Source organism: Chenopodium quinoa, unplaced genomic scaffold (assembly GCF_001683475.1).
Source record: "Chenopodium quinoa cultivar QQ74 unplaced genomic scaffold, ASM168347v1, whole genome shotgun sequence".
Lineage (NCBI taxonomy): Eukaryota > Viridiplantae > Streptophyta > Magnoliopsida > Caryophyllales > Amaranthaceae > Chenopodium > Chenopodium quinoa.
Window position 1 is genome coordinate 1,249,754 of NW_018743212.1, and position 26,878 is coordinate 1,276,631.

At 35.2% G+C, this 26,878-nt stretch overlaps 4 protein-coding genes across 5 annotated transcripts; 2 read left to right on the forward strand and 2 right to left on the reverse strand.

The window, feature by feature from the left end:
• Positions 1-402: 402 nt before the first annotated feature.
• On the forward strand, positions 403-1,143 carry LOC110734296 (calvin cycle protein CP12-1, chloroplastic-like). The gene has a single exon (XM_021914384.1). The coding sequence runs from the start codon at positions 485-487 to the stop codon at positions 854-856; it is 372 nt and encodes a 123-aa protein (XP_021770076.1). The 5' UTR covers positions 403-484; the 3' UTR covers positions 857-1,143.
• A 1,920-nt stretch (positions 1,144-3,063) lies between these two features.
• LOC110734298 (sm-like protein LSM2) lies at positions 3,064-7,000 on the reverse strand. Its single transcript, XM_021914387.1, has 4 exons — positions 6,756-7,000; positions 6,411-6,452; positions 6,160-6,318; positions 3,064-3,433 (listed from the first exon to the last, which is right to left on the reverse strand). The coding sequence occupies exons 2-4, from the start codon at positions 6,411-6,413 to the stop codon at positions 3,314-3,316; spliced, it is 282 nt and encodes a 93-aa protein (XP_021770079.1). The 5' UTR covers positions 6,414-6,452; positions 6,756-7,000; the 3' UTR covers positions 3,064-3,313.
• A 1,586-nt stretch (positions 7,001-8,586) lies between these two features.
• Positions 8,587-9,840, reverse strand: LOC110734297 (bZIP transcription factor 53-like). Its single transcript, XM_021914386.1, has one exon. The coding sequence runs from the start codon at positions 9,317-9,319 to the stop codon at positions 8,894-8,896; it is 426 nt and encodes a 141-aa protein (XP_021770078.1). The 5' UTR covers positions 9,320-9,840; the 3' UTR covers positions 8,587-8,893.
• Positions 9,841-13,088: 3,248 nt separating this feature from the next.
• On the forward strand, positions 13,089-26,655 carry LOC110734299 (vacuolar protein sorting-associated protein 51 homolog). Of its 2 annotated transcripts, none has more exons than XM_021914388.1 (20): positions 13,089-13,565; positions 17,196-17,335; positions 17,690-17,744; positions 17,844-17,951; positions 18,392-18,490; positions 18,601-18,678; positions 19,408-19,485; positions 19,630-19,779; positions 20,778-20,878; positions 20,988-21,055; positions 21,703-21,776; positions 21,907-21,973; positions 23,058-23,176; positions 23,490-23,756; positions 23,870-23,986; positions 24,596-24,667; positions 24,966-25,016; positions 25,589-25,828; positions 25,911-26,087; positions 26,241-26,655. In XM_021914388.1, the coding sequence occupies exons 1-20, from the start codon at positions 13,383-13,385 to the stop codon at positions 26,358-26,360; spliced, it is 2,364 nt and encodes a 787-aa protein (XP_021770080.1). In that variant the 5' UTR covers positions 13,089-13,382; the 3' UTR covers positions 26,361-26,655. The 2 variants fall into 2 exon arrangements, with proteins under 2 accessions (XP_021770080.1, XP_021770081.1); XM_021914389.1 differs by lacking the exon at positions 13,089-13,565 and adding an exon at positions 13,618-14,086.
• The last annotated feature ends 223 nt before the right edge of the window (positions 26,656-26,878 follow it).

A 26,878-nucleotide genomic window follows, 5' to 3' on the forward strand; every position in this document is an offset into this window, starting at 1 on the left:
GTAATTAGTTATTGTTGTATTTTTATTTGTAGGAAATTAGTCATTGTTACTTGCTTATTACATGTATCTTCTTACAATCTCACCTAAAATATGGACTTCTTCAAAATATCTAGAAAAATCATAACAAGTCTTAAATTCAAAAACTTTTACTCAAATTTACTACGTAATTGTAGGTAACCACACCTCCAATAACAGACAAAGTAGAATAAAAATCAATAATACATCCAAAAGAAAAAGCAAAAAGATCCACAAGAAATTAAAATAAATAAATAAAATATCCTACTCATTTCTACGTGGCAGCATATTAATGGCTATATCATGATAAGAAATATGTGCACAAAATTCACTCCCCAATCCACATTATTAATATCAAACTTTCTCCTTCCTATATTTCCTTTATCACAATAACAATTATCTCAAAAAACATCTTCAAAATAATAAGCGAAGAAAAACAAGAATTCAAGCCTCAGGAAAAGAAAAAAAAATGGCTAGTATGAGTGTTTTTATGAGCCCAAAATTGTTGCTAGCCAATAAGCCTAGCAACAACTTTGAGACACCAAAGTTATGTAACATGGTCACGTACATAAGAAAAAGTAACATGCATGCTAGCCGTTTGGTGGTGGTTCGAGCCGCACCGGATAAGCTTTCGGATAATGTGGAGAAGAGCATCAAGGAGGCTCAAGAGACGTGCTCGGATGACCCGGTGAGCAGTGAGTGTGTAGCGGCTTGGGACGTGGTGGAGGAAGTTAGTGCCGCGGCTAGTCATGCTAGGGACAAGGCCAAGGATAGTGATCCTCTTGAGGAGTTTTGCAAGGATAACCCTGAGACAGATGAATGCAAGACTTATGATAACTAATTATTATAAGTTTTTATTTTAAGTAATTTTATTTTGTTATTGTATACTTCATATATTTAATTTGCCCTAGTTGTTATTATTATTATTATAGGATGATGTTGGGTTTATCTTGATGACCATTTAATTTTATGATGTTATCATGTGATGAAATTAAGGAGCTCGATCGATCTATTCTCTATATGCTCAAATTAAAAAAGGGTAGGGGGGAGCTATTGTTACCCTTGAATCTTTGATATACATGATCATATCAATGTAAATGCATAAGAACTTTAATCCTGTGCTTGGTATTTGTTTTTTTTTTCTTTTCGACTTTCTTAGCTTGTTTTAATTTGCTTGATTTCAATTTATGTTTGAGTTGCTGGAGTTTTCTGTTTTTCAAGAGAAAAAAACTAGATTAATCTCTTATGTAAGAAAAAAATTTAAGCTCTTTCGTTCTTGATTAGAAAACTTAAAGTCATGTCTAAACCGAGCAAAGAAGAAAATGATGAACAATGATGCCTAGAGTTAATTATGGTGTGTATATATAGATCTTTAGACGAGTAATTGACTATGATATTTATTATTTTGTTGGCCCCCTTAAAGTAATGCATATCTTGATGAGCATAGATAGCATGTATATATAATTAATTTGCAAAGTTTTATTAATAAGAAGTATAGAACACAAATTTGTCTTGATACGAGTATAACATAAAACTAATTCTGGGACTCCAATCATCTGCTTAGGCCTATGTTTGGAGTACCAAAATCGGATATTTACTCTAATTAATTAGTCAATTATTACGTACAAGAAATAAATAAATCACAATAAGTTAATACTCCATAACTAGCAATCCATAAATCTAACATTAATGAGCATATATACCTAAAAGTGTAAATAAAAAGACTAATTTAGCATTAGAACTACAGTAACCTCGCGCATTCATAAGCTCAGCAATCAGAGTCTGCGGGACATCAGTAAAATCCTAGGCATACTCACAGACATCGCTCAGAAACTGACTGCGCAGCAGATTATGATCCGTATTTCTATCATCGACGTAAATCCCAGTAGCTTCCTTCATAGTCTGAATGATGGCATCCTTAGACCGAATCTCATCACTCAACATTATCATCCGGACACTTAGAGTATTCACTTTGCTCTCAATTTGTGCAATGTACTGCTGTTTCCTTAACCTTGATCGTCGAGCAGACTCTCTGTTCGACTGTGCTCGCCTTTGCTTCGCCTCCTCCTGCTGCATTGTCATCTCTGTCTAATGCTATGAACAAGAGAGAATGAATTTTACTGTATTACTTCAAGAAAATTGTAATGGATAACCTAAAGCCTTTTTATAGCCAAGTTTTTATAGTTTTTTCAAAGGATTTTGTTAAATTGCCATAAAAATATTGGATTAATTCATGGATAAAATCTTTACTAAAGTTATTGTACCGTTCTATCCAAAGGTTAGAATTATTCTGAATATATTTTTGACATTTTTAAACTTTTATGTTTGGTAAATTTATTAAGGTAGAATTAAGGAAACTATTGAGCAGATTTAGACAAATATTCCTCGAATTTGGATGCATGCATTTATTTAATGAACTTAACTTTTTTCACTTTGATGAATTTTACAAATCCTTCCTTATATACTCCTGGATATATCAAAGGTTAGACATGCTAGGGTGTTTATTATGTGGAACATATGCAAATCCTTCCTTCAGGATATATGAAAAGGATGACATGCTAGGACATATAGTCATTTATTGTGTGGCGTGTTTTAACACATCTGTGCACGACACTCTTTGCCATGACTTACATGCAAATTAATTTGAAAATTGACACATGTAATAACAGATGTATTATAGCCACAATTAAATAAGAAAAATATGTAAAAAAAAAAAAAACCTCAGAAAAAACAACAAAAGGTGTGAAATAAGGGAGGTGTTTAGTTCCAAAGCAAAAAATATATTTGTAATTAACTCTTCTTGCATTATTCTGCATTCACATAATTTACTAAGGATTTGCGTGGTGGGAGAGTTTGCTAACACTATTGTCATTTATAGTTATAGACTAGTAGTATAGGCACGGTAACAACATGCTTCGAGGTCTAGTATTAATAAGGTATTTTGAAGAAATGCATACATTGAAGTCATGGGTTTTAAGCACCCATTCTTCTTTGCCCCTCATATAACATAGAAGTGATAGAGCCACGATAACAAAAGTACAGAAACGATAGCGAAAATTGGCACTTGGGCTTGACAAATGCACATAAAACCACAGCTTCATATCTCATAATTTCAGCATTTCCAAACATTCACTATCACAAATGTAAAAGGTCACGTAGCTGAGATATCATTACAATTGGTAAATTAACATGCCCCAGAACAGATAAAGAAGGTCCAGAGCATCGAATAAAGGCACCTACTAATGATCCACCAAAAACAAGCTCGTACAAGGAAAGTCAGTCTGCACCATTGTCAGATTTACCCGCCACGAGCTTCTCTTCTAGTAGCATCATGAAGCAACTCAACATCAACTCCATCTGGTGGTAATTGAACATATCTCACAACTGAACCTCTGATAAAGCAGTTTCTCACTGATAACTGCAAAAACAAGTATAATTGTCAATTTCTGTAGCCAAAGAAATTCAAATTGATGATTAAAAGCAAACAAATATTATCATTATCGATCAGAGGCTAGCTCCACCTCCCAACCAAGACTATCACCAGTGATATGAAAGATCCAGACTAAGAACAGAATCCAAAGTGATCATACAATGTGAGGATATGAGATTTGCCAAAACCAGAAATGTCTTGTTGCCAACTCCTTCCAAGGTCAATTTGTAATTAATCAACCAATAAAAAAAAAGGTAACATTTCATGGAAAAGAATGGGAAAAGTACATCGACTGACAATTGGCTTCAATTTCACAAGGCAAATGAAAAGCCCGAAGAAGCTTTTACTAAATTTCCTATTCCCTCAATCTGCTTAAGTTGATATCAGCCACAAATGAAAGAAATTACAGTGATTTGAATACACATCCACAAAAATGGACAAGGATCTACTGAATACATCTAATCATCTCCCTATTTAATATTTTAAAATTTGGCTAGTTGTCCAAAAAAAGCTGGTAGCCTGGTAAAGTTGATCTTTACTTATAGAAGCTACTTCACATATATCTTAGTGAAGAGGAATAAGTAGTTACAACAGCAGATCTGCACATTTCCCCTCAATTCATGATATAGCAAAATACAGCACTATGGCAGTATAAAACTCCTTGATAATACTCATAATAGACTACTAAAAATTAAGAACCCACTCACATTGAATATGTCTTAAGCAGTGCCATAAACAATAGTCAACACATGCTGAAGTAACCTTTGAGACAATTCTTCACAATCCCAAGGATAATTTAGACAGAATTCTAAGATTACTCGCAAGAATGTTGGAATATGCCCATACTACCAAATATTCCAAAAGGCTCTACAAAAACCTCCCCTACTTCCCTAATTCCACATACTTTCCAGTATCTTATAAGTCTTGTTTAGTGGAATTGAGGTTCATATCATAACATCACAGTTGCATCAATATAAAAGTTAAATTATTGATACTTGATTAGGGAGATGCTTATAAGGAGATAACAGTGTTCACTCGTCTAGAGCAGGCTCGGACTAAACCTATGATGCTCAGTCTCAGAAATGGATTTCCAACTCGAGTGGGGATATGAAAACCAAGCGTGGAAATAATTTAATTTTTAAGCAGAGACATGGTTGAAGGTGCAAAAAATTCCAGATCTGGACACAGCTGCCAAATATAAATATTATACACTAATTTTCAGCTACAATCAATCCACTTCTTCATTTAAAGCTCAATTTGTTTTGGTGGAAAACATTTTCATGGAAAATGATTTTCCTTTGTCTGTTTTGTTATAGTTTGGAAAAAAAAAAATTCCCATAACTCCATAAGTGAAAAGTTACTTTCAAAAGAAAGAAAACCATTTTCCTTTTGTTAAGATGGTATGAAACGTATTCCTCTTCACTCCTCCTTTCTCTATTTTCTCTCCTCTATCCTTCCCTCTTTTTACTTCCATTCTTATTTTTCTTCAAAAGTTTTTTGATAAACAAAGGAAAACCTTTTCACAATCATGTTCCATTGTTTAGAAAATAATTTTCCATGAAAAATGTTTTCCATCAAAATAAACGGAGCCAAAATGAAAAAGTTGCTTATTAGAGAAAGAAAGTGCTTCACAACAGAAAATGCAGCCACAGCACCTTTTCTGCATAGAATTCTCTCATTGACTAACAACCATCACCCCCACCCACAACCAATGTGGCCAAGAAAGTGCTTCAAAGATGGTTAGCCATAAAAATGAAAAACTCCATTCCATTTCCATGCAAAATTATGGTCCAATTCCAACTGAAAGCAATTTATGATTTTTTTTTTCCCAGAACAAATCTTCTTGAATTGCCAAAACAAAGAGCGAGAGAATACCATGTCCTTTTTTTCCTTCTCAAGTCCAACCAATATCCCAAGTCAGAACCCAAGTAAAATTGTTTCACACAAGCATGACTAGGGTGATCGGTAAATTTAAATCATGTCTCTTAACTAGCATATCTACTTCTTGTCTAATAGGATACTTACAGTACAAGATCTGTGTATCTATGTTTAAAGGGGTGAACAGCCAACTCATAAAATAGATTAGCCAACACCCTATGTAGTTACCAGCTAAGAGAAGATAAAAAAAATAAAAGATCATCAAGAGAACATTGGACAAAGGAGACTACTAAAGGTAAAAATGATAACAGTGTCTTCAAGGGATGAGAAATCAAATGTGAACTCTACAGCTAATTAAAACCATCAAGCATGGCAAATTGACTGGATAAGGGAAAGGTCTGAAACCATCTAAAGCATTTACCAATCCAAATACAGTCAGTAGAGAGGTTTGGGGAACGTCAAAGCAGAACAGACTCGCTGAAATCCATCTAAGGATAAAACAAGTTCAAAGGCCAGCCAACTCTAGCATATATGAGTTTCACGCAGCGTAGGGTACATCATTCAAACTAATGCATTCATAAACAAACGTCTAAGGAAAAAGAAAATGAACACAATATTTCATCCCTGATTAAAACCTATCAATAATAACTCTGCAAAGTGAAAACTGAAGCAATAACAAAATGTTAAGATCAAGAACACAAAGGAGCATTAGCTCCATATTCCTCACAAAACCATTGCCCCGTTGATGAATAAAGTTTCAACAAACTCCATACAATCAAATTAAAGGGTGCAAAAAAATCGAGGAAACAAATTAAATGGTAGGGAGCAGGAGATACCATGTGAGGATACTTATCTTGGTCGACAACCCTAGTGTTCTCCAGCTTGATATTGAGATACTGATCAACGGAACGGAGGGTTCCCCTTATCGCGAGGTCATTCTTCAGTTCCACAACCACTTCACGCCCCACGATTTCCTTGAAATACGAAAAGAATAGCTGCCAACACCAAACATAAAGCATGGAGCTCAATAACATTCATTCAGCAATACATGTTGTTTCAAAAGTATTGAATTATGAATGAAAGTTACCATTTTCTACTGCTTCCTTGGAGCTCTGAATGTGATATCAATCTGTAACCAAATTACTTTGTAAGTTCATAAGAACAAAACCTAAATTGCTCGAAAAAATTGACAAGGTATTCATCCAAAAGACTCTTTTCACCTAAATTGCTCACATTAATTAAGATTATAGAAAAAAAAATATTGCATTTTCATAGTAAAGGGTTGTATAAACAAAAGCCTGCAACGAAATATGATTAGATTATCAAATAATAGTTCAATAATTCGAACCCTAAATTGAGTATAGTGACAATCAAATTAACGAAACCCTAGATTGTGAAATTAAAATTCGACGATTAAAGAAAAGTATCTTACCTCAGAAGGTGCTTCAATGGAGGAAAGAAAGCTCACAAGGCGCTTCAACGAAGAATTCAATGGAAGAGAGAGAAAAAGAGGGGTGCAGTGAAAAAACTAGTGAACGAAGGGGCAAAATTAAACGTTTGAGGGTTTTTCTTTTTAATTCACTTTTTTATTTTTTGGGGCTAGAAACAAGCCTCGATTCATGGCATGAACCAAGAGGAGTCAAAATGGGTCGCTGGGTCAATTTCAACTGAGTCTAGTTTAGGTGTCCCCCAATGCGTCATCTAAATAACCTATTAACTATTATTAAAACAAAATATTGCTGACGTTATTAACCCTCAAACTATCCTATCTACACTTTAAGTATATATAATCAATTAATCAAATTTTTCTCCTAAATTATAGTTTCACATACCTAATTAGTTTCGATTTTTTTTTTACTTTCCTTAAATGTAATTATTTTTATATCTAATTCTAATCTTCATATACAATGTAATGCAACAGAACATATATTACAAGAAAGATTAATTCTAACTGTGCATCGCACGGGAATAATCTAGTTGTATTTATATAACTCAAAATTTAAATTGGGTCACTTTTAAATTAGGTCGAGTCAACTCGATCAATATTAGCACCTCTATCTAAATTCTAAACCACTAGGTTATGAGCATGAGCCATGATGATTCTAGGAACTCTACTACAACACAATTAATTTAAAGAGTTTACAAAAGTATGTCTAATGCTAACTTGCTAAGTTTCTTATCTCAATATTTGTCGTTGGATTCAAATTGTTTTGAGTCATTTTAATCAACTATCTTGACGTTAAAAAAAAAAAAATCATAGTAAAACCTACTCCTCTCGTCCAAAGTCAAACCCACTTCTTATTTATATTACAATTGGACTAGCATTTATATGAAATACTACTTATGAGAGACATCCGAAATCCAATCATGCCTTTGATCCATTTAGTCAATTCAATAGAAAGTTATTTTAAAACCCATGAATAATAGTTCCTCCGAATATTTTTAGTTATCATGTTTTAACTTTGATACTCCATACAATACACATACTCCTCTTTAACATGGTTATTAGAGTCAAGATATTAATGGTCGAATTTGTACATCGAGAAACTTGATTAAAGAAGCGATTATACATGCCAACAAAATCTAAAAAAAAACACACACCATGGCATCGCTAAGCATATAAAGGATATATTTTTCTAACCCTTTTAATTAGCTTTAATGGCCAATCCACTGAATCATAAAGCTCCTCCACCTTAAAACTTTGTAATGGTGTGTATAAAGCTCTCTGTCCCCCTCCATGTTTCCTCACCCTCTCAAGAAACCAAAAGTGGTCACAATAAAAAGCACATTTATGCTAAAAGAACATAACACAAGATTGATGATCTTGTGGTGCTCTCCAGCAAAACACAACATTGGATGATTAGAATAAAGCCTCAAAATAGATGATTAGAATAAAGCCTCAAAATATAACACTTGCCCTCAACATGGTACAAATTTATACCTATTTGCTAATTCAAGTCCGAAACCATGAATAATTATGTTAGAGATGTGCAAAAAAAATTCAATCTCTTTTTTCTTTAAGAACTTCATTTGGCAAGGAAATGTATACCGCAATTTATAAGCAAAAATGATCTTCGAAATGGATTAATCATCCCCCCATTCAAGCAACAAACTAATATATGCAAAATTCTAAGTAAAGCACAATTTGAGAAGAGCTTGGTAAATGGGCAGCCAAAAGGAATGAATGTACCCCAATCGCGTTCGTTAGAGAAATTACAAAGGTTGATCCAATGACTATCATACATTAACATAAACCAAAGGAATCATCTTGCAAATTTATAAAATCTTCATAAATAAAGTATTAAGAACTAAATTTAACATAATCAAATATAGTATTACATGATCAACTTTATTATTCCAACACAATTCACCAATAGACTTGAATAAAAGAAGCAACAAACACAATCAACACCTAATAACAAACTAAATAACAACCACCAACACAATTAAGACTCTTAAATCACCAAAACCACAAACTTGACAAGCTACTAAACATCATCCCATCCACATAAAACAGCAGCAGCCTTCAACAAATGCATTCATCATTTACTTCCCACAATTGATTTATCATTAACATTGAAACACATTCGGGATTGTTTGAACGGGACAAGGGAGCTGCCATGGCTCAAGCAAACTATCAGGAATCTCGGGGATATCCATGGCGAAACCGCTAGCATCCTGCATAAACTGAAGCACGGAATTCAGAGACCTCAATCTATCAGTTAACTCCATCATCTGAGCTCTCAAAATGTTGTTTTCCGATTCAACAGCAATGTAATGCTGTGTAACAACATCCGTCTTCTGAGCAATCTCAGAATTCTGAGATTTTAGCTGATTCACTTCTTTTAATAGCTCATCCAAATGCTGCTGCTTCTTCATCCTCGACCTTCGGGCCGATTCGCGGTTCGAAAGCATCCGTTTTCGCTTCCGTTCATCCATATTCGCGTACCTCGGGTCAGAATCCGACCCGGAACTCACCGGCTGCGATTGCTGCATTATAAATCACACAGAATTTCTACTAAATTCGGAAAATCACTTGTTTTCCTCAAAAAAAGGGGATTTTATTTGGGGGAAATCGGAAATTAGGGTTAGGGTTTGACGAAATCTAAAAATCTAGAACAAAAAAACCACCTAAATCTATGAAATTGAAACGATTAATTCATGAGAAAACGTAAAACCAGTAGAGGAAAACAACTGAAAATGAATGGAGAATTCGAATCCTCCGCATCTGGATTTGGTAGCTCATATAGGCTCGAAAAACATTGAATTGAATTTCAAACCATACACTCTATAATTGAAGAAACAAACCCTAGATCTTAAAAAACAAGAACAAATTGAAAAAGAAAAGAGGGAGAAATTTGGGGAATTTATGAGAGAATTGAAGAAAGAAGAAAACTGGAAAAGAGAGAAGATAAAAGACTTTATCTGAGAGAAGAAAACGCAAAGTAGGCAATGAAAGCAAAGAAAGGAGGAAAGAAGGTTTTGTTAAGGGTTATAGCTCGGTTTTTATAGAATTTTCAAGGCGTTTTTTCCCCTCTTTTTCTTGGAAGCTGCTTATCCTATCTTATTATTATACTACGTATTTTAGCTGTTAAGATCTTGCTGTCATCAAATTTTACCCTTAATCTACAAGAAAATTGCCTATTTAAAAAAATAATCTGATCTTATAAAATCTTATTATGTACAAGTATTCAATACTCCCTTCGTATTTTTTTTTTTTAAGTTAAAATGTTTTTCCTGTACACCGACACACACGTGATAATGTAAAACTTTGACCAGTTATATATATTTAAATATCGGTAAAAATTATAACAATTGAAACTTAATAAACTATTTATTAAGACGATTCCAACAAGAAAAATCAAAACGTTTAACCGAAAAAATTACGGAGGGGATAATTCTTATTTTTATTTGCGTTTATTTTTAATTATAATTGTCGTCAAAATAAAATTATAATTGTCAAATATTTTCATTTTGTAATAAAAGAAAGTTATGAAAGTTTTATCACAAATTCTTATATATATGTGGCTAATCACACAGGCTAGCTATAATATAGGTTACTTCGTTAATGTTATAGGGGTTATTCGGTCAGTATGTGTTATAGGTTAATCGATCGGTATTATAGGGGTTTCTTTTATTATTTTACAACCAGACACATGGTGTGGTCAGTCGCACACAAGACAACCTAAAATTTTATACCGGAGTACCATGTACTACGTATTTGTTTGGACAACTTTTATGATTTTAAACTTCTTGAAACATAATATTCTTAGTTTTTTGAGATTGTTATCCTTATCACATTATTTTATAAAAATTAGCTTTTATAATGAGATACTATTAATCATTGAATTTTTTGTCAATAAAATTGACTAAATGTATTTTAGATAAGGTTGAGTCTAATAAAAGTACTATTTTTATTTTACTTCCGTCGGTAATCGAAGCACCCTTCCCTTGGTTTGTTTGATTGGTATTATCTTTTTTTTTGTCAATTTAAAATATTTTGTTTTATATATATATTTTATTTTATTTATAAAGGTGGAGCACATTGGAATTTTTTATTTTTTTAAAAAAATACATTGGATTTTATTTTTTTTATACAGTGCTTCGGAATTATTTATGTGATGAGCACATTAGGTGGGGCCATGGATGTTAGGTGGGTAAGAAATCTTCCAATATGAGCAAGAAATACTCCGTATTAAAAATAAGAATAAGAAAGAAAATAAAAAAGAAAAAAAATGGTATATTTGGCAAGTTTTGGCTGGCAAATGGCCAAATGCCAAATGGTAGCATAGCATGTTGTATGACGTCAGCTTTCGTGCCTGCATTACCGTATATTCTACTTCAGATTCCTCTCTCTTTTTTTTTTTCTTTTTTTTTTTTGGGTAAGAAAAAAGGAACAAGGGGTGAACATTCCTTTTTTTTTTTATTGGTTTATTACTTTTCTTGATATACTCCGTAATTTACGTATTAGTCTTCTTAATCCAACATTTAAATATAGTTTACATGTTGGACATGTTTATCTTTTGGTAATGATGATATATTTCTCCATTCTATATTTATTTATTTATTTATTTATTTATTATGCAAAAGAGAGGTAACGTTTCGGGAAACAAACAAACTAAAACAAAAATAACAAAATAAAAGTACTCAATTATGTTGTTCTGAATTACTCCTTGATTCGCGAGTCGGTTGCCTTCTCTATAAACAAGCTTGATTTCAACCTTCCTGGCTGCCACTCCTCTTTCAATAGTAGCTCTTTGCATCTTAGAATGCTATGCACGCAGTCACCAAGGTAATCTTCATCTCTGGTCAGAATAGAAACTACAACTACTGCTTGGTTATCTGTAATTTTGGTACCTTCATACGCCAAGCAAGCTCTAGCCCATATTCCAAAGCACGCACCTCAACCTTGAAAGCATTACAGACCCCTATCCTCAGAGAGTAGGCATAGGCATAGCACATTCTTCCTGTATTCGCTCGAATTATTCCTCCCCCCAGGCTCAGGAGACCCTCTTGCTGCTCCATTTGAGTTAAGACAGACCCAGCTAGCTGTAGGAGCATTCCATCTAACATAGACTTGGTTATGTCTAGCAGCACCCACCTCCCCTGACACATCATTAAAACCCAGAGTGCGCCAAGTTTCTTCAAAGAAAAGGTAACACATCAATGGGTATTTCATCCGTTCGATCAAATACAACCATATTTCTCCACCTCCACAACCACCAAAGTGTGACAGCAAAATATGAAGGTCAAATTTCAGGAGAATGATCATTGCGAATTTGCACTTTGATGTTTCTAAACCATTGCTGCAGAGTACCCGTACGAAAACTTGAAGAGCTAGCAGGCCCTCCTATATGTCTCCAGACATCCCTAGCTGCTTTGCAATCTCTTAACACATGCAAGACTTTTTCATCCATCTCAGGGCATAATTTGCATCATGTTTCATCCATTCTTTATTGATTATAGCTTTTTATTTATTTATTTTAAGTTGTTAAATAATTATGATATTGGTTTGATTGGAGTTTTCGACAACGATTCTCTCTATTTATATCCTTATCACATTATTCTCTTATCTCAAAAATATATCCATGTTGTAATTACCAAAATGTAGATATAGTCAAGCCATTAAACATTAATGTGGTAACACATTTCTATAATCTACTTAGAAAAATCTAAATTTGATAACATTTACATAATGTTTGGTAAGATTATGCATGTAATTAGATCACAGACGGATTTGACTTGATAAATTTTTTTCTTCTCTTGGTTCCTTACGTAATCCTAAAGCATAAATGTTGTAAAACTATTTTTCTGTCTATGTGCATTTAACGTGTGAGTAGAAATTTGATGCAAATGAGCAAGACTTTCACCGAACCCACCTCAACTCTGATTATGTTTGATTATAGTATATGAGATTGCATTTGAAGTACTTTTTCCCTTGCAATTTTTTCACCACTCAAGCATGTTTGTTTTTTTATTAATAAATAAAAGCATGTATAAATTGAAACTTATTCAACACTTGAATGTACTAAGAGCCTTAGACTATAATGTGAAATATAGGGCAAAAAATCCATTGATACCTCTAGACAAAACTTACTAGTATAAACAAGCTTACAAAAATTACATATTTTACTGACAGACCGACCTAATCGTATGAGAATTTGTAAAATCGAGTGGAAGTCATTAAATGCATCCAATTGAACAAACTAAACTATGGGGCCTAGCTCCTACGGGAGTTATAAGCATTAGATTAGCCCAATATAAACCCAAACCAACCACAAGAACAATTTATCAGCACAACTCACCAAACGACGTCGTAACACAAACACACATACAATTCTCTCTCCTCATTTCCAGATCAAAAGACCTCAAATTTCAGTTAGAAAAACTCCTGCTCAATTTATTTTTACTCCCAACTCTCCAAACATTCATCACACTCAATCCCCAATTTAATTATCAAAAGACTTGTAAAAAACCCTAATTGTTTCAAACTTTGTAAACTCAGATTCACGATTCGATCCCAAAAAATTCAAATTATACAAATTAATTGTACAGAAAAATGGCGGCAGATGATGTGCCATTGGATGATAAATCGAAGAGAATGAGAGATCTGTTATCGAGCTTTTATTCGACGGATCAATCAACTTCAGGAGCTAATTCAAATGCAGTATCTTCGAAGTATGCTACATTGGATACGATTAATTCCCCTTCTTTTGATCCTGACAACTACATGAATCTATTGGTACTTTCTCTCTCCTAGTTTATTTCTTGAAATTATGTTTTTAGTTTTTAGTGCGTTTAGTTTGGTTGATTTAGCTTCTTTATTGATGGAATCAGTTTTGTTTTATAAGTATTTTAATACTTAGCTGTGTAATGTGTGCTAATTAAGTGGGTGATTTGATTATGTTTTGATTTTGGCTTTCGGAGTTGTTGATCAATGAGTTAGAAGATACTACGTATTTTATTTACGAAGTATTTGGGGGTTGACATTGAGAATTTGAGCCGACAGTCGAGTCGGCTAGCTGATTGTAGTTGGGAGGTAGATGATGTCTGATGTAGAGGTGATTGTAGACTAATGCAGTAGCATAGTAGTAGATAAAACCCACACAAAAGTCATTACGATGTGCTAAAAAGAGAAGCAGCTTGGCGTAGAGATATGGACTCCTACTTGATCACTTCACAGGTGGGACTGTAGGGGAATGGCAAAATTTTGTATACCAACAGGTGTATCGGAGTGCAATAGGGGAGGCTACCCTAACTTAGGTAATATTCAACTCCGGAAAAGATTGAAATTTATGTGATGTACTCCCCTTATATGATAGAGTATAAAACATATTCCCGGGCCACAATCATCAGCTTAAGCTTTTGGTTGAGTTGGTCCTCTAACATGGTATAAGAGTCTGCGTGACACAAAGGTCACGGGTTCAAATCTCATCCACCCCCACTTTCAAGTGGAATATTTCCACACTTCAAGGGCTCTTGTGTGAGGGGGTGTGATAGAGTAAAACATATTCCTGGGAAGCTTTTGGTTGAGACCAGGAATATGTTTTATACTCTATCACTCGGTTTAGTTTAGATAAATTTTGAATAGTTTTGAACTTGTACGGTTATTTACATGTTTTGTGTACATTGGGAAGGGGCACAGTGTTGTTCTTTGCAGTTTGGACCGTTGGGATTGTATTAATAAAAACTTGTACTTAGTTGACTACTTTTGTGGGGAATTTTGATACCTGTATGTTTGCCCCATTAACATTTAGGCATCATGTTGGTAAATTATAGGAATCTTTGAGAAGGGGATTGGTCAATTGGCATTTGTTCGCCATTGAGACAAGAAATAAAGACAATGAGAATGAGAGAGGGGCAGAGGGACCTATAAAAACATGGGAGAAATTGTGGACGCATGTTATAATTTTTTAAATTTCAGGATATTTGTAGCCACATTTCATAATCTCAATTTATTATGACAATGTTGAGAAAAGGAAATGAGGTAAATTTGTTCCTACTTGTGACTGTGTAGAGGATTGCTTGGGCCAGTATCTAATTTTTCAATTGCCAAGCAAAAGGTTTTATAGCTCGTGTGGTTATGCAAGGAAAAGGAGATGCTTTGGAGTTACATTAGATTCACTGATCTTTTGGATTTCTAGATAAAAGAATACAAAGTATATAACAAAGATGGAGGATTAAGAGTTTTCTAGAAGCTAGAATAACAAACAGTACTTTATTGTCTATTCTCGGTTTCTCGGATTACGCCTTAATAAACGCTTTGGGAGAAGCCTCATTAGTGTGTCTTGTTAGAGATTCAAGCTATACTTATTCATATCTTCCATCATATCCTCAACAAACCAACCACTATGGCAGCCTAAATTTTTGGTCTTTTGTTGTCAACTTGTCATTTACTCATTTTATATTTTTGCATAGCAATTGTGAAGTTATCTTTGGTACTTTGTCCTGCAGGGTGAACTTGTATATAGTACTGAAGGCATTTCATTTTTGTTTGATCTTAGTTGTTTATTACCTTGTTGGAGGAATGTCTTGGATTTGAGTTTAAAATGAATAATAGGCTTCATTAATATTACCTTTGTAAATACCAAGATATTGTCCATTATTTTTTGGAAAAATTGTCAAGAATCAAACGACCTTTGGCCAATCTTCCAAAAAAAAAAACGACATTTCGATTATTCCAAAATAAAACGACCTTTGACAGACATGTGCTCAAAATAGAATAAAAATCCGGTAACCTGTTCAATAGGTTAAAACCGTACATGTGTCGTATTACGATAGGTTAGAATTTTTAATTTTTATTTTTACATTTTTCTTTTTAAAAAATATGATTTATAATTTGATTTTTTTTTTAAAAAAAACGTTTTTCTCTCTCCTCCCCAAATAGGGTGAGCAAAAATTCTGGGTATCCGGAATTGGAACTGGAACCGGCGGGTCCGGAACCGAAATTGGACCCGGTGGTTCCAATTCTGGGTAATAAATTAAGGACGCGGTTAAAATTGGTTCCAATTCTCAATTTTTTGGAACCGGAACCGGTTGGGTACCCGGTTACCCAATATATGCTAAACTAAATAAATTTTAAATAATAAAAATATGTTGAATGTATCTAGTTAGTATAATAAAAAAAGTATTATTACTACCTAACATAAATACAAATAGCTTAATGTATATATAAATATAAGTATTAAACGCTAAAAATGAAAATAACCGGAATTGGAACTGGTGTATATATTTTAACAATTATATACATAAGTGGGTACCCGAAACTGGAATTGGTACGCGGAGGTTCCAATTCCAATTCCTAATTTTAAGGATCCGGTTGAACCAATTCCAATTCCGGTTCCGAATTATAGGACTCATTACCAACCAATTCCGGGTCCTGGGTACTTGGTTTGCTCACCCCTATCCCTATCCACACCAGTCACCTAAACTTCCTCCCTACCACCACCTCAACTCCCCTCCCCTTCACTTGCCACCCATAAGCCACCACAACCACCATCTCCTCCTAGCTCCCTCTTCCTTAAAAGCCAGACGCCGACCCCCCCCCTTACGAACCCTACCCCCCGCCGACCACCTCTTTCCTTTGAACTCCCACGCTAATCACATCATAACTAGCGGCAATTTTGGTGGGATTGGTGAGGTATGCTGGCGGTGGTGCTCATCGACGCGTTTGGTGCTGGTGTGGGATGGAATGGGATGGAGTGGTGAGTGCGCCAGTGCCGTGGTTTTCGAAGGACAAGCTGGAGTGAGGTGGTGGTTCGGTTTTCTGTGGGTTAATTTTTGGGAAAGGGAGGTGGGTTGGGTGGGTTTTCTAGTTGTTTCAGGGAAAGGGATGTAGGGTGGGTGGGATTTCTGGAATTCTGGGAGGTGGGAAAAGGGAGGGGATTGATGGTGGTGATGCAGCTGCTGGTTAGCAGGTTGTTAGTGAAGGGGTTAGGACGTGGAGATTGATGGGGACTTGGGGAGGTGTTTTTTTTTTAAAAAAGGAAATTGTTAATTTTTTTTTTAAAAAACCCTCTAACCAGGTGTCACAATTAACCTATTAAACAGGTTATCATCCGGTCACATTCTATTTTGAGCATATGTCCATCAAAGGTCGTTTTATTTTGGAATAATCAAAAGGTCGTTTTATTTTTGGAAGATTGGCCAAAGGTCGTTTTATTCTTGACAATATGTCCTTATTTTTTATAGGCTTATTGGTAGATGAATTAACTTTGCTATTGTCCTGTTTGTAATCTTGTAATGTATGGGAATTTACTATGGAAGATGTTCTAAGAATTACTTTTACTAGTACTTTTGTTAATCTTGGGAGGTATATTTTATCTACAAATGTGTACTTATACTTGGATATTTCTATAAATTCCATTAACAGGTACAAAAGTCGAACTTAGAAACACTACTTCAACGACATGTTGAAATGGCAGCTGAGATAAAAAATCTGGACACTGATCTGCAGATGTTAGTGTATGAGAACTACAATAAGTTCATTAGTGCCACAGATACAATCAAAAGGCAAGTTTTGAACTCATCAGCATTGATCGTTTGGATGTTTAATGATGGGGGGTTTGATTGTATTTTGATGTGTCTTAAACGATATAAATCCTTTGTCTCTTCTTTTAATGTTGTCTGTGCCGTGTATTATTTGTAATTCTGCTGCTTTTTTGTTTTTCTCTAGTGCTATTGATCTCTTTTAAGAAAGTGGCTGAGCTTGCATCCACATAAGTCATGCTTGCTAATTTGCACATATAGAATTATATACCACAATTTCCCATGGCTGTGCTTGTGGATCTATGCTTCATACTTGTTTATTAACATTGTGATTGTTTTATGTTATTTACAATTAATTTATTTTCATTAATCTTATAGGATGAACAGTAACATAGTGGGCATGGAAGCAAATATGGAACAGCTACTTGAGAAGGTAGTTTAATAGTTTGAAAATTGAAGTCATCTATCCAATAATCTCCCACTGAAGTAAACATTTATTTCTTTTGATTTTTCAACTTTGACCGTGTTGCAGATACTTTCAGTGCAATCTAGAAGTGATGGAGTCAACACATCACTGTTTGAAAAAAGGGAACATATCGAAAAGCTGCACCGCACCCGCAATCTTCTACGCAAAATTCAGGTATTTAAGTGGGTGGCTAACTTGTTTACTTCATGTCTGTTGTATTTATAGTTTCAATTTTTCCATGTCTTCCCTGATTGGTGATGGTTTGATATCATGTTCTGGTATCGGAGCCCCATTGAGGAACCTATTTGCCTACTTTTGTAGCTGGAATAGGATTTGTTCCATTTTCTTATGGGGTCTTGTGCTTCAGTTATACGCTAGTGGCGGTACGACTAAGCACTTTGGATATTATATGTTATAAAGCTGTAATTTAATTTATCTTTTATAATTTGAGACATTTATAAGAGTAATTAATTAGATGTTGCTTCTTCACGATTTGTTAATAATTCATTGTTTGAGTGTGCTGGATTTCTTTATATTTTGTTGTTTGCCAGGCTTCTAAAATTCATAGCTATAACCAAGTTGACTGATTTTGTTATATGTCTGGAATAGAACAGTTCATATATGATTTACCTGAAAGACTTGGGAAGTGCATTAAATCTGAAGCTTATGCTGATGCAGTCAAGTTCTACACCGGAGCAATGCCTATATTTAAGGTTTGCCCCCTGCACTGAATTTATAGGTCCTACTTTATCTGTGTTGTGAGTCACTGCTTAGAAGTGAAGTTAAATTTCTCAAAATCACCCTTTTTTATTCTTTCCAATAGGTTTATGGAGACTCATCATTCCAAGACTGTAAGAAAGCATCTGAAGAAGCAATGAGCATCATAATTAAGAATCTGCAGGTGATTAGTCCATTCTGACTCTTGGAGTGAGTTTTTTGATTGTACATAACTCATGCGTATTTGATACAATGGAGGTAAAACTAGTTGTTCCCGGAGGAAGATAGTTAAGACCCATTACTCAAATTTCTTCAAGGAAGGAAATTTTGAAAAGAGTTGTGAATCTGAAAACGGGATCAATCCATGGCTTTGGCCGGAAAAGGATTTCCTTCAACAAGAATTGATGCAGTATTTTGCTTGTACCTTTTCTTCAAATTCATTGCCCCCCCCCCCTCCCCCCTCCAATCCCTCTTTCGGGAACGCTTTTCGTTACTTTTGTTTTTTTTTTGGGAACAAGAAGGATAAGAGAAGTTAGGGCTTCTTTTCAACTTTGTTGTTATTGATGCCTCCAAATGCTGTGCTGAATTGTGCCTAAGATGACATTTCAGCCAGGAGATTGTGGTTGTCGCTTGTCGGTGGCTGTTGTTTCTATGAGATTCTAAATAGTTATTATTAGTGAGAGTGAGTAAGATTGAGCTGTAATTTCTGCTTTAAATGATGCCTAATTTTCTTCAACTTCTTTGCCTTCCTATAAGAAGCCAGCTTTATCTGGTAGAAGGTGAAAAAAAAGTAAATCGAAAATAGAAAAAGACGCTAATACTCATTATATACTTCATTATCGTTTTTTGTTATACTTAATAGTGAAGATTATGAAGAAGGATAACTTCAGCATTTCATGCTCTTCTTCTTCAGGGAAAGCTTTTTTCAGATTCAGAATCCATCCAAGCTAGAGCTGAGGCTGTAATGCTTCTCAAGCAGCTGGATTTCCCGGTGTGTTCTTTTTTCTATTTCATCAGCTTAACAATGATTTGTAGTCATTTCCAGCATTTGAAGTTATGTCGAACGGTTTCAGTGCACTTTGCTAAATGTGAATTCATTCAGTACCCCGTTTGACAATTTTACTCTTTTCAACAGGTGGACAACCTGAAAGATCAATTATTTGAAAAGTTGGAGCAATCCCTTGAGGATGTACAACTCCACTTTGAAGGAAATAGCAACCATTCTGCAAAAGCAGACGAGTCTGTAAAACAAGAATCGCCAGATCACATCCCTGCTGCTCACGAGGTATGCAATGTATTCCTTCTGTTGAAATAACAATTGGAATTGATCTAAAAAACAATAAATGGGTCCTATTCTTTTATAAATGTATGCATGCAGTGGCTGTCATCTTAATCATGGAGTAGACCTTTCTAAATCATTGAATACTGATCTAGGGCTCAAAGGATTGGACTCCCTGGGTACATGCGTTGCTTCAATTATTACTGTGATGATAGATCTCCTTCGTGCTATCTAGCCTAGTAGCCGGCTAGTATGGTTGGCTGCATAACCTGCTTTATGTGCTGGACTTGTGACTGGGTCATTGGGCTTCTGTTATGGCATTTTGATTTTTATTTTTCACTTTCTACTTTTTGTTCAAAATCCAGAAAAGAGACACCAATTTCCTAACAGCATTAGGAAAGCCCATTGTTTTTTGTAAAGTGATAGAAAGATGGAATTTACAGAGGAGTAGGGGCTTTATGGCCATTAAAACCTTTGGACCTGCTAGTAGCCTAGTATTGGTTGCTGGCTGTAATTTTCTAATACAGTACCTCAGTAAGTGATGCTGCTGGCACAAACATGTTGTCCATGAATTATGTGAAATTTGATGATTATGTGTAGGCATGGAGCTGTGCTTTTCTTTTTTTCTTAATTTGTTTTGTATTCTTTTTTCTCAATTTTTCTTGTCAACACATATTAGTACTGTATGCATGACCCTGCCCTCCCCCCCCCCCCCCCAAAAAAAAAAAAAAAAAAAAAAAATTGTTCTGGAACTCTTATCATTGATACTCTCTCTTTTAGATGATTAAGATTGTCATGAATGTTTTTTTGTCTTTTTGTTTATGAAAACCTCTACTTCTCTATTGTTCATGATTGACATTTGTGATTTGTTGATGCCTATTTTTTGTTTCATCATATTTCTTGTACTAAGGTTCCTTGCTCATTAAAGCTACTAGATACATCTTTACTTGTTTGCATATGTGGTCCCTTTTGTTTCAAAAGTTACTTGACCTTTCCATGACCAGGTTTCAACTCGTGAGCTGGTGGAGGCTGTCCGTGCTTACCGTGTTATATTTCCGGATTCTGAGCAGCAACTTATCAGAATCTCACACGATCTTGTTATCAAGTAATTTGAAGTTGAATCACCTTCGATATTTTCAATTGATTGCTTCACTCGATCTCTGTACTAATCTACCATAATCCGTTATCTGATGATTAATCACTATGTGCTTCAGGCACTTTGAATCCATTGAGAAGCTCATAAAGAACCACATTTCTTCAGCAGAATTATTGGGACTGCTACGTAAGTTCCATTTTGCCCTGATTATGTCCAAGTGTTGGTTCTGTTCATGACTTTTCGGCTACTAGGAGAATTATTCTAATTTTTTGAAGATGCTTATGCATCCTGTTTGTTGGATTCTTTCTGCTTGTCTTATTTTGTACGTTAATCTAAGGAAATAGTATGGCTCCTACAGGCTACACCTCATCATAATAAGAGGCATTTCAGTATGTGTTAATAAACCTTATAATTTATAGGATCTCATGTGCTCTGGTTCTGCCTGTCTGAAGCTATAGGAATAGGACTATAACAGTGCAACTCGTATTGTTTGGGACTCCCATCACCTATTTGTTAAAGGTCTCTAGCAGATTCTCGGTAACTTGTTTTGCTAAGCCAATGCCTATAGCTCATGGGACATGCATACTGTGATTATTCCATCATAGTCTCTAAGTTTGCCTTCAAGTGTGAGTTCATCGTCCTTTGGTTAGAGTTGTTTAGTGTGGGATGGATGGGCATTGGGCTGTAGTTGTTTACATTTTATTACTTACAAAAAGGGGAGGAGCTCTGGGTAAAGCTCCTAACATGCTCTGGGTTGTGGATATTACACCTCCAAAATTCATTAAAAGGTGTGTATGTTACAAGGTCATTAAATTATTTTATTTCTTGTTTAGGACTTGTTTGGGATGACGTGCTGCTGATGGATGAAGTACTGCCTGAAGCAGCTGTTGCCGATGCTTGTTTGGAGGTTTTTCCCTGCACATTTACATAATTTCTGATAAACTCCTGCCTCTTTGACCCATGAGAGCCTTCATCATGACCCTTCTCATGTAAAGGGATAGTATTCTTATTGTTTCTTGTCCTGTATCTGTGACCAGGCTGCCAACCATGCCGTCAAGCAGTACGTTGCTGGCTCCTTTTCTCACCTTTTGCAGGATATATCTGGTAAATCCTTTTTTTTTTCTTTTTCTTTTAATAGATCTGATTATGTTAGCTAGACTGTTCAGTTGCATGAGTGGAACTACTAATAAGGATTTGGTTCAATAGGTTGCAATTTGCCAAGCAGCTGCATGAATATCTTTATATTATCCCCCACTTGGTACTCAAAAGAATGATAATTTAGAATCCGAGAAAAGATGTCTATGATTATTGCAAATGTCAGCTAGGTTTAAGTTGTCTCTGGGTGCTAATTCTTTATACCAGCTATATTATGCAAAATTGTTAATTGGTCAATTAAAAGAAACAAACACCAATTAATATAATTGATTTCATTTTTTTTTTTTAATATCTTCTTTATGCTGTGGATATGGCAATTTTGAGTTTCTGGGGGTGCTGTAACTCTCATTAATATTGTAAAAACATTTGGTGCTTTACTAATTACTCCCTTTGTTTCGAAATGATTGACACGCTTCTGTCTTGTGGCCGCTTTATAGTTTAGAATACATGACACACTATCATAATTGGAAAGGGAGCACCATTATATAAAATGTATCTCACCCGCCATAGCGCACTAACTCTCCCACCCTCACATGTCCCCTTTTGTAAAAATATAAATTAAATCTACTAACTTTATTTAAAACCTCTCACTTTATGCCCCCACCCATTATTTTCTTAAATTATATGCCCAATATAGAGTGTCAATTATTCCAAAACGGAGGGAGTAGATTAACTGAAAGAGATTGAGAAAATGGTGGTACAAAATGTGTTTCTGTTGTAGCAAACTAGGTCAATACGAGCTTAGTCTTAAATGAGCCCTAACCCTGTTTTGGTAGCTATAGTTGGGAACTAAGGCCTTTAGATAAACTAGATAAAAGGTGATGAATGCTATTAGCTATTCAGGTTATGAGTAAACACCCTTGGCTATGGTAGGTTCTGTAGCTGTGGACTTAAGACATTTTATACAACTACATTGTGTAGTATATGCTTGACCTGAATTTGTATCTGTCTAACTGTTGATGTTGATGATGATAATCATTTGGAATTGTTTGGTTGATGGGTTTTGTATACTAATACATTTTGGTATTTGCAGAGTCACTGATGAAAGTTCAAATTAACCAAAAAGAGGCAGTGAAAGAAGAGCATCCTTTGCAGGCAACACTGGAGGCCAGCAAGAAGGCAGTTATACAAGGGAGTATGGGTGTCTTGCTGGTAATACATGTGTCTATGAAGCTACCTTCATATATGTGCATAACATACATGAATTCAGAAAAGCGTTTTCTACTCTATAATGTTATGTATTGTGCAAGAATGCTCATTACCTGCTCATAGGCAACACAACATCATAGCTGTCAAGGCATGGCTTTCTGTACCACAACCATTATTTCATAGACATTCTCAACATTTTGTTTGCCTTTTGTCTAATTGCAGGATACCCTGGCATATTTGTAATTCTAAATCAGTTTTCTTGTTATTCCATTAGTGTTGCTGTGTCAATGATTCAATGTTTTGTGACTTCTTATAGGACTTTCGTCAACTCCTGGATGATAGCCTGCCTCTGCTAAGTAGCCTGAGAGATTTGATAGTTGATTGGGTTCAAGAAGGATTCCAAGACTTCTTCAGATCACTTTATAATCGCTTTCTACTGCTTTCGGGGGAAAATAATTCAGCTACTCAAGATGTAATCTTCCATGATGGCATACAAGGAGATAAGACTGTTGCTGGACTTGTTCTTGTTCTGGCACAGCTATCCGTTTTCATAGATCAGAACGCCATTCCAAGAATCACTGAGGCAAGTACTCCTGAGTTTTCATGATCTTTGCTAGGTTGATGTTTGTTATGGAGACCTTTAATCGTCTTTCTATAATGTGGGATTGCCTATGACCGTGCACATTTTTTTATCAGGAGATCGCAACTTCATTTTCTGGCGGTAGTGTTCGGAAATATGAGAGTGGCCCTGCGTTTGTTCCTGCAGAAATTTGCAGAATTTATCGATCAGCTGCTGAAAAATTTCTGCACCTTGTAGGTTTCCTAACTCTCTGCTTTTAATTATCTAATACCAGTAATATTGCTTTTCATTTACCTACTTTTAGTCCTCAAGTTTTTCTAAGATCTTGAACTCAGCTTCTTTAATTCTCTTATTTAAATGGCATTGGCCAGAGAAAACAAAAAGGAAAGAAAGAAGGTAAAGGAAGACATTATGGTTTTCAGGCTGGTGGTTTCCCGTTTCTTTTCTGGTTTAAAATCTTAGCTGTATAGCTCACAGCGGATCTCGTCAGCATTTTTGCTTTCTTTTATATTTTGGGTTCGGAGAATTGGGGTTACATGTCTGTGATGAGCACATCAGTGCATGGTGTTTCCTTTTTTAATTTTATCGATCAAAGTGTGCATAGTGTTTCACTCTTGTTATGTTTTATATAAATCTCTTTAACATGTATGGAGTATGCCTCCATTTGAAGAATCTAATATATTGAAAACTAATCTACTTAAATTAGTAGGTTTTATTCTGTCACAAAATTCACAATTCTTCCCATGCTCTATTATTATGGTCTGTCTTGTCTGGTTGTCCCTCTTTTTACTGAAATATTGTGTAACTACTCATTTTGCAAATATTTTTTCTCAATCCTTCAGTACATAAAAATGAAAACTCAGAGAGTTTCAGTTCTCCTGAAAAAGCGGTTTACAACACCCAATTGGATCAAGGTAAGTACAAATTCACAGTTATCTTAAATTTTAAATGCACTTCCTCCATTTCGTTTTAGATGCATCTCTTTCTAAATGTGGAAGTTTCAAATTAGATGCATCAATTTCCTTTTTAGTTAATAAATTTTCTCTCTCACATCACATGGATCCCCTTTTTTTTCTCTCTCTATCTCTCATTTCAAAAATTGCCTAGAAGTTCGTGTTTTGTGAAGTGATGCATGTAAAACGAAACTGAGGAAGTATGATTGTTTTAGTTTGTTTATTATATCTGATAATCAGCTTTTGGTGGTTCTTGCAGCACAAGGAGCCTAGAGAAGTTCACATGTTTGTTGACTTATTTCTTCAAGAGGTTTGTTTTCTTGTTTATTATTTTCAATTATTATTACATATTTCAAACCAAAGCAGAGGCTAATTACTTGCGACTTAGTGCAATTCTCAGTGGCCTACAAGAAAAGGTTACTCTTGGATTTTAGTGAGGATGAGGGTCTTTGCTTGTTAGTTATAAGGCTATACACCTTCAGATTACTAAAGCTGCCTATTGGTGGGAATCACATTGGGTTAAATAATTTCATAAAAGCCGGGGTGTTCTCGTCCCAGCATATCTCAGGCTTGGATTGTATAGATAGCACTCAGATTTCCACAAACTACCTCATAATGTAGCTGGGCCCAAAGCTAGAATAATCCCGAGTCTTCTTGTCTTCTTGTCACAGTGGCACCCCAACATATTCTCAATACATGGTGCTTCCTTTGCAAGTTGAATTCCAGACCTGCTGAGTGCTCGGTTTAGGTGCTTCCAATGTCAGTGTGTTTATTGTTCTAACGTTTATCTGGATGCCAATCAGGCTATTAGAGTACAAGTATTGTTTGAAAACAAATCCCTAGGTACGCATTCATTTCATGTTGATTTTTTTTTGGTTGCAGTTGGGGGGAGTACTGTCTGAAGTGAAACAAATTTTACCTGAGGGACCCACCCGTAAACATCGTCGTGCTGATAGTATGAGCAACGCCAGCAGTACATCTACACGTAGTAATCCATTGCGTGATGAAAGGCTGCTAACCAGATCTAACCCTCAAAAGGCCAGGAGTCAGCTGCTTGAGACCCATCTAGCTAAATTATTTAAGCAGAAAATGGAAATTTTTACCAAAGTTGATGCCACACAGGTAAACCCTTGATAATTGTACGACTGATGACACTGCAGCTGTTGCTAATTTGCAGCTAATTTGTGGGCATGGTATGATTCAGGATTCTGTCCTAACTACAACAGTGAAGCTTTGCCTGAAAAGTCTGCAAGAATTTGTTCGATTACAGACCTTCAACCGGAGTGGATTTCAGCAAATCCAGTTGGACACACAGTTCTTGAGGGATTCTATTAAGGATAATGTGGAGGATGAAGCCGCTGTTGATTTTTTACTTGATGAGGTAATGTGACTTATAGTGTTGTATGCTGTTCTTAACTTTTGATCACTGTCTCATCTAATACCCATTCACAAGCTCAATTTTATTGGCTTGCTTGTGTTCATGTTATAACGGTGGAAGTACAAAACTGAAATGGCTATTTGTTTAAATTGTCAGGTTATTAATGCTGCTGTAGAGCGTTGTCTGGATCCAATCCCATTAGAGCCCCCAGTTTTAGACAGACTGATACAAGTAAAGTTGGAAAAACCCAGGGAACAAACAACTGCCACTCCATAGTTGTGAACAATCTCTTTGTAGCATTGATACATGTAACTACTCCTTTGCTAATCTCCCGTACATGCCTTGTGCGAAGTCCAAGTAAGGAGTGCGCTCTATGATATTCTGGACAAGTGGAGCACGTATCACGTAGAGAATTGAGTTGTGCAGTTGTTCTGCGCATTGTTACTGTCGTTGCAATGTTAATTAGAACAGTGCATTATCAAGGATCAAATTTGTAATGCTGACAGGATCAATACCAAAAGAACAGATATTTTTACACCCAATCTTTACAAATATTCAATTTTCCTTCTCTCTTTGTTCTCTCCCCAATCCCCATCTCTCCCTCTTTACAGCAACAATTTCTCGTGATCTTAAAAATAGTGGTTATTTATGAGTGAATTTTATCAAAAGCTTGAAACCTTTGTTCTGGTTGGAGATAGTATTGCAGTTTGAACACCATTTAAGATGTTGGCAGGTGATTGTGATTCCTTGTATTTAGGAAACCTTTACAAAAAGGACCAGTAATTCTTATAAAT

Bases quoted from the DNA above. Each gene is read 5' to 3' on its own strand.
- LOC110734298 (XM_021914387.1), bottom strand. The intron at 3,434-6,159 runs GTATCTCCTGCT...TTGTTTTTGCAG, and splicing joins AAGATAAGTATCCTCACATG to TTATCAGTGAGAAACTGCTT.
- LOC110734296 (XM_021914384.1), top strand. From the start codon at position 485: ATGGCTAGTATGAGTGTTTTTATGAGCCCAAAATTGTTGCTAGCCAAT.
- LOC110734297 (XM_021914386.1), bottom strand. From the start codon at position 9,319: ATGCAGCAATCGCAGCCGGTGAGTTCCGGGTCGGATTCTGACCCGAGG.
- LOC110734299 (XM_021914388.1), top strand. From the start codon at position 13,383: ATGGCGGCAGATGATGTGCCATTGGATGATAAATCGAAGAGAATGAGA. The intron at 19,486-19,629 runs GTGTGTTCTTTT...TCTTTTCAACAG, and splicing joins TCAAGCAGCTGGATTTCCCG to GTGGACAACCTGAAAGATCA. The intron at 23,177-23,489 runs GTAATACATGTG...GACTTCTTATAG, and splicing joins GGAGTATGGGTGTCTTGCTG to GACTTTCGTCAACTCCTGGA.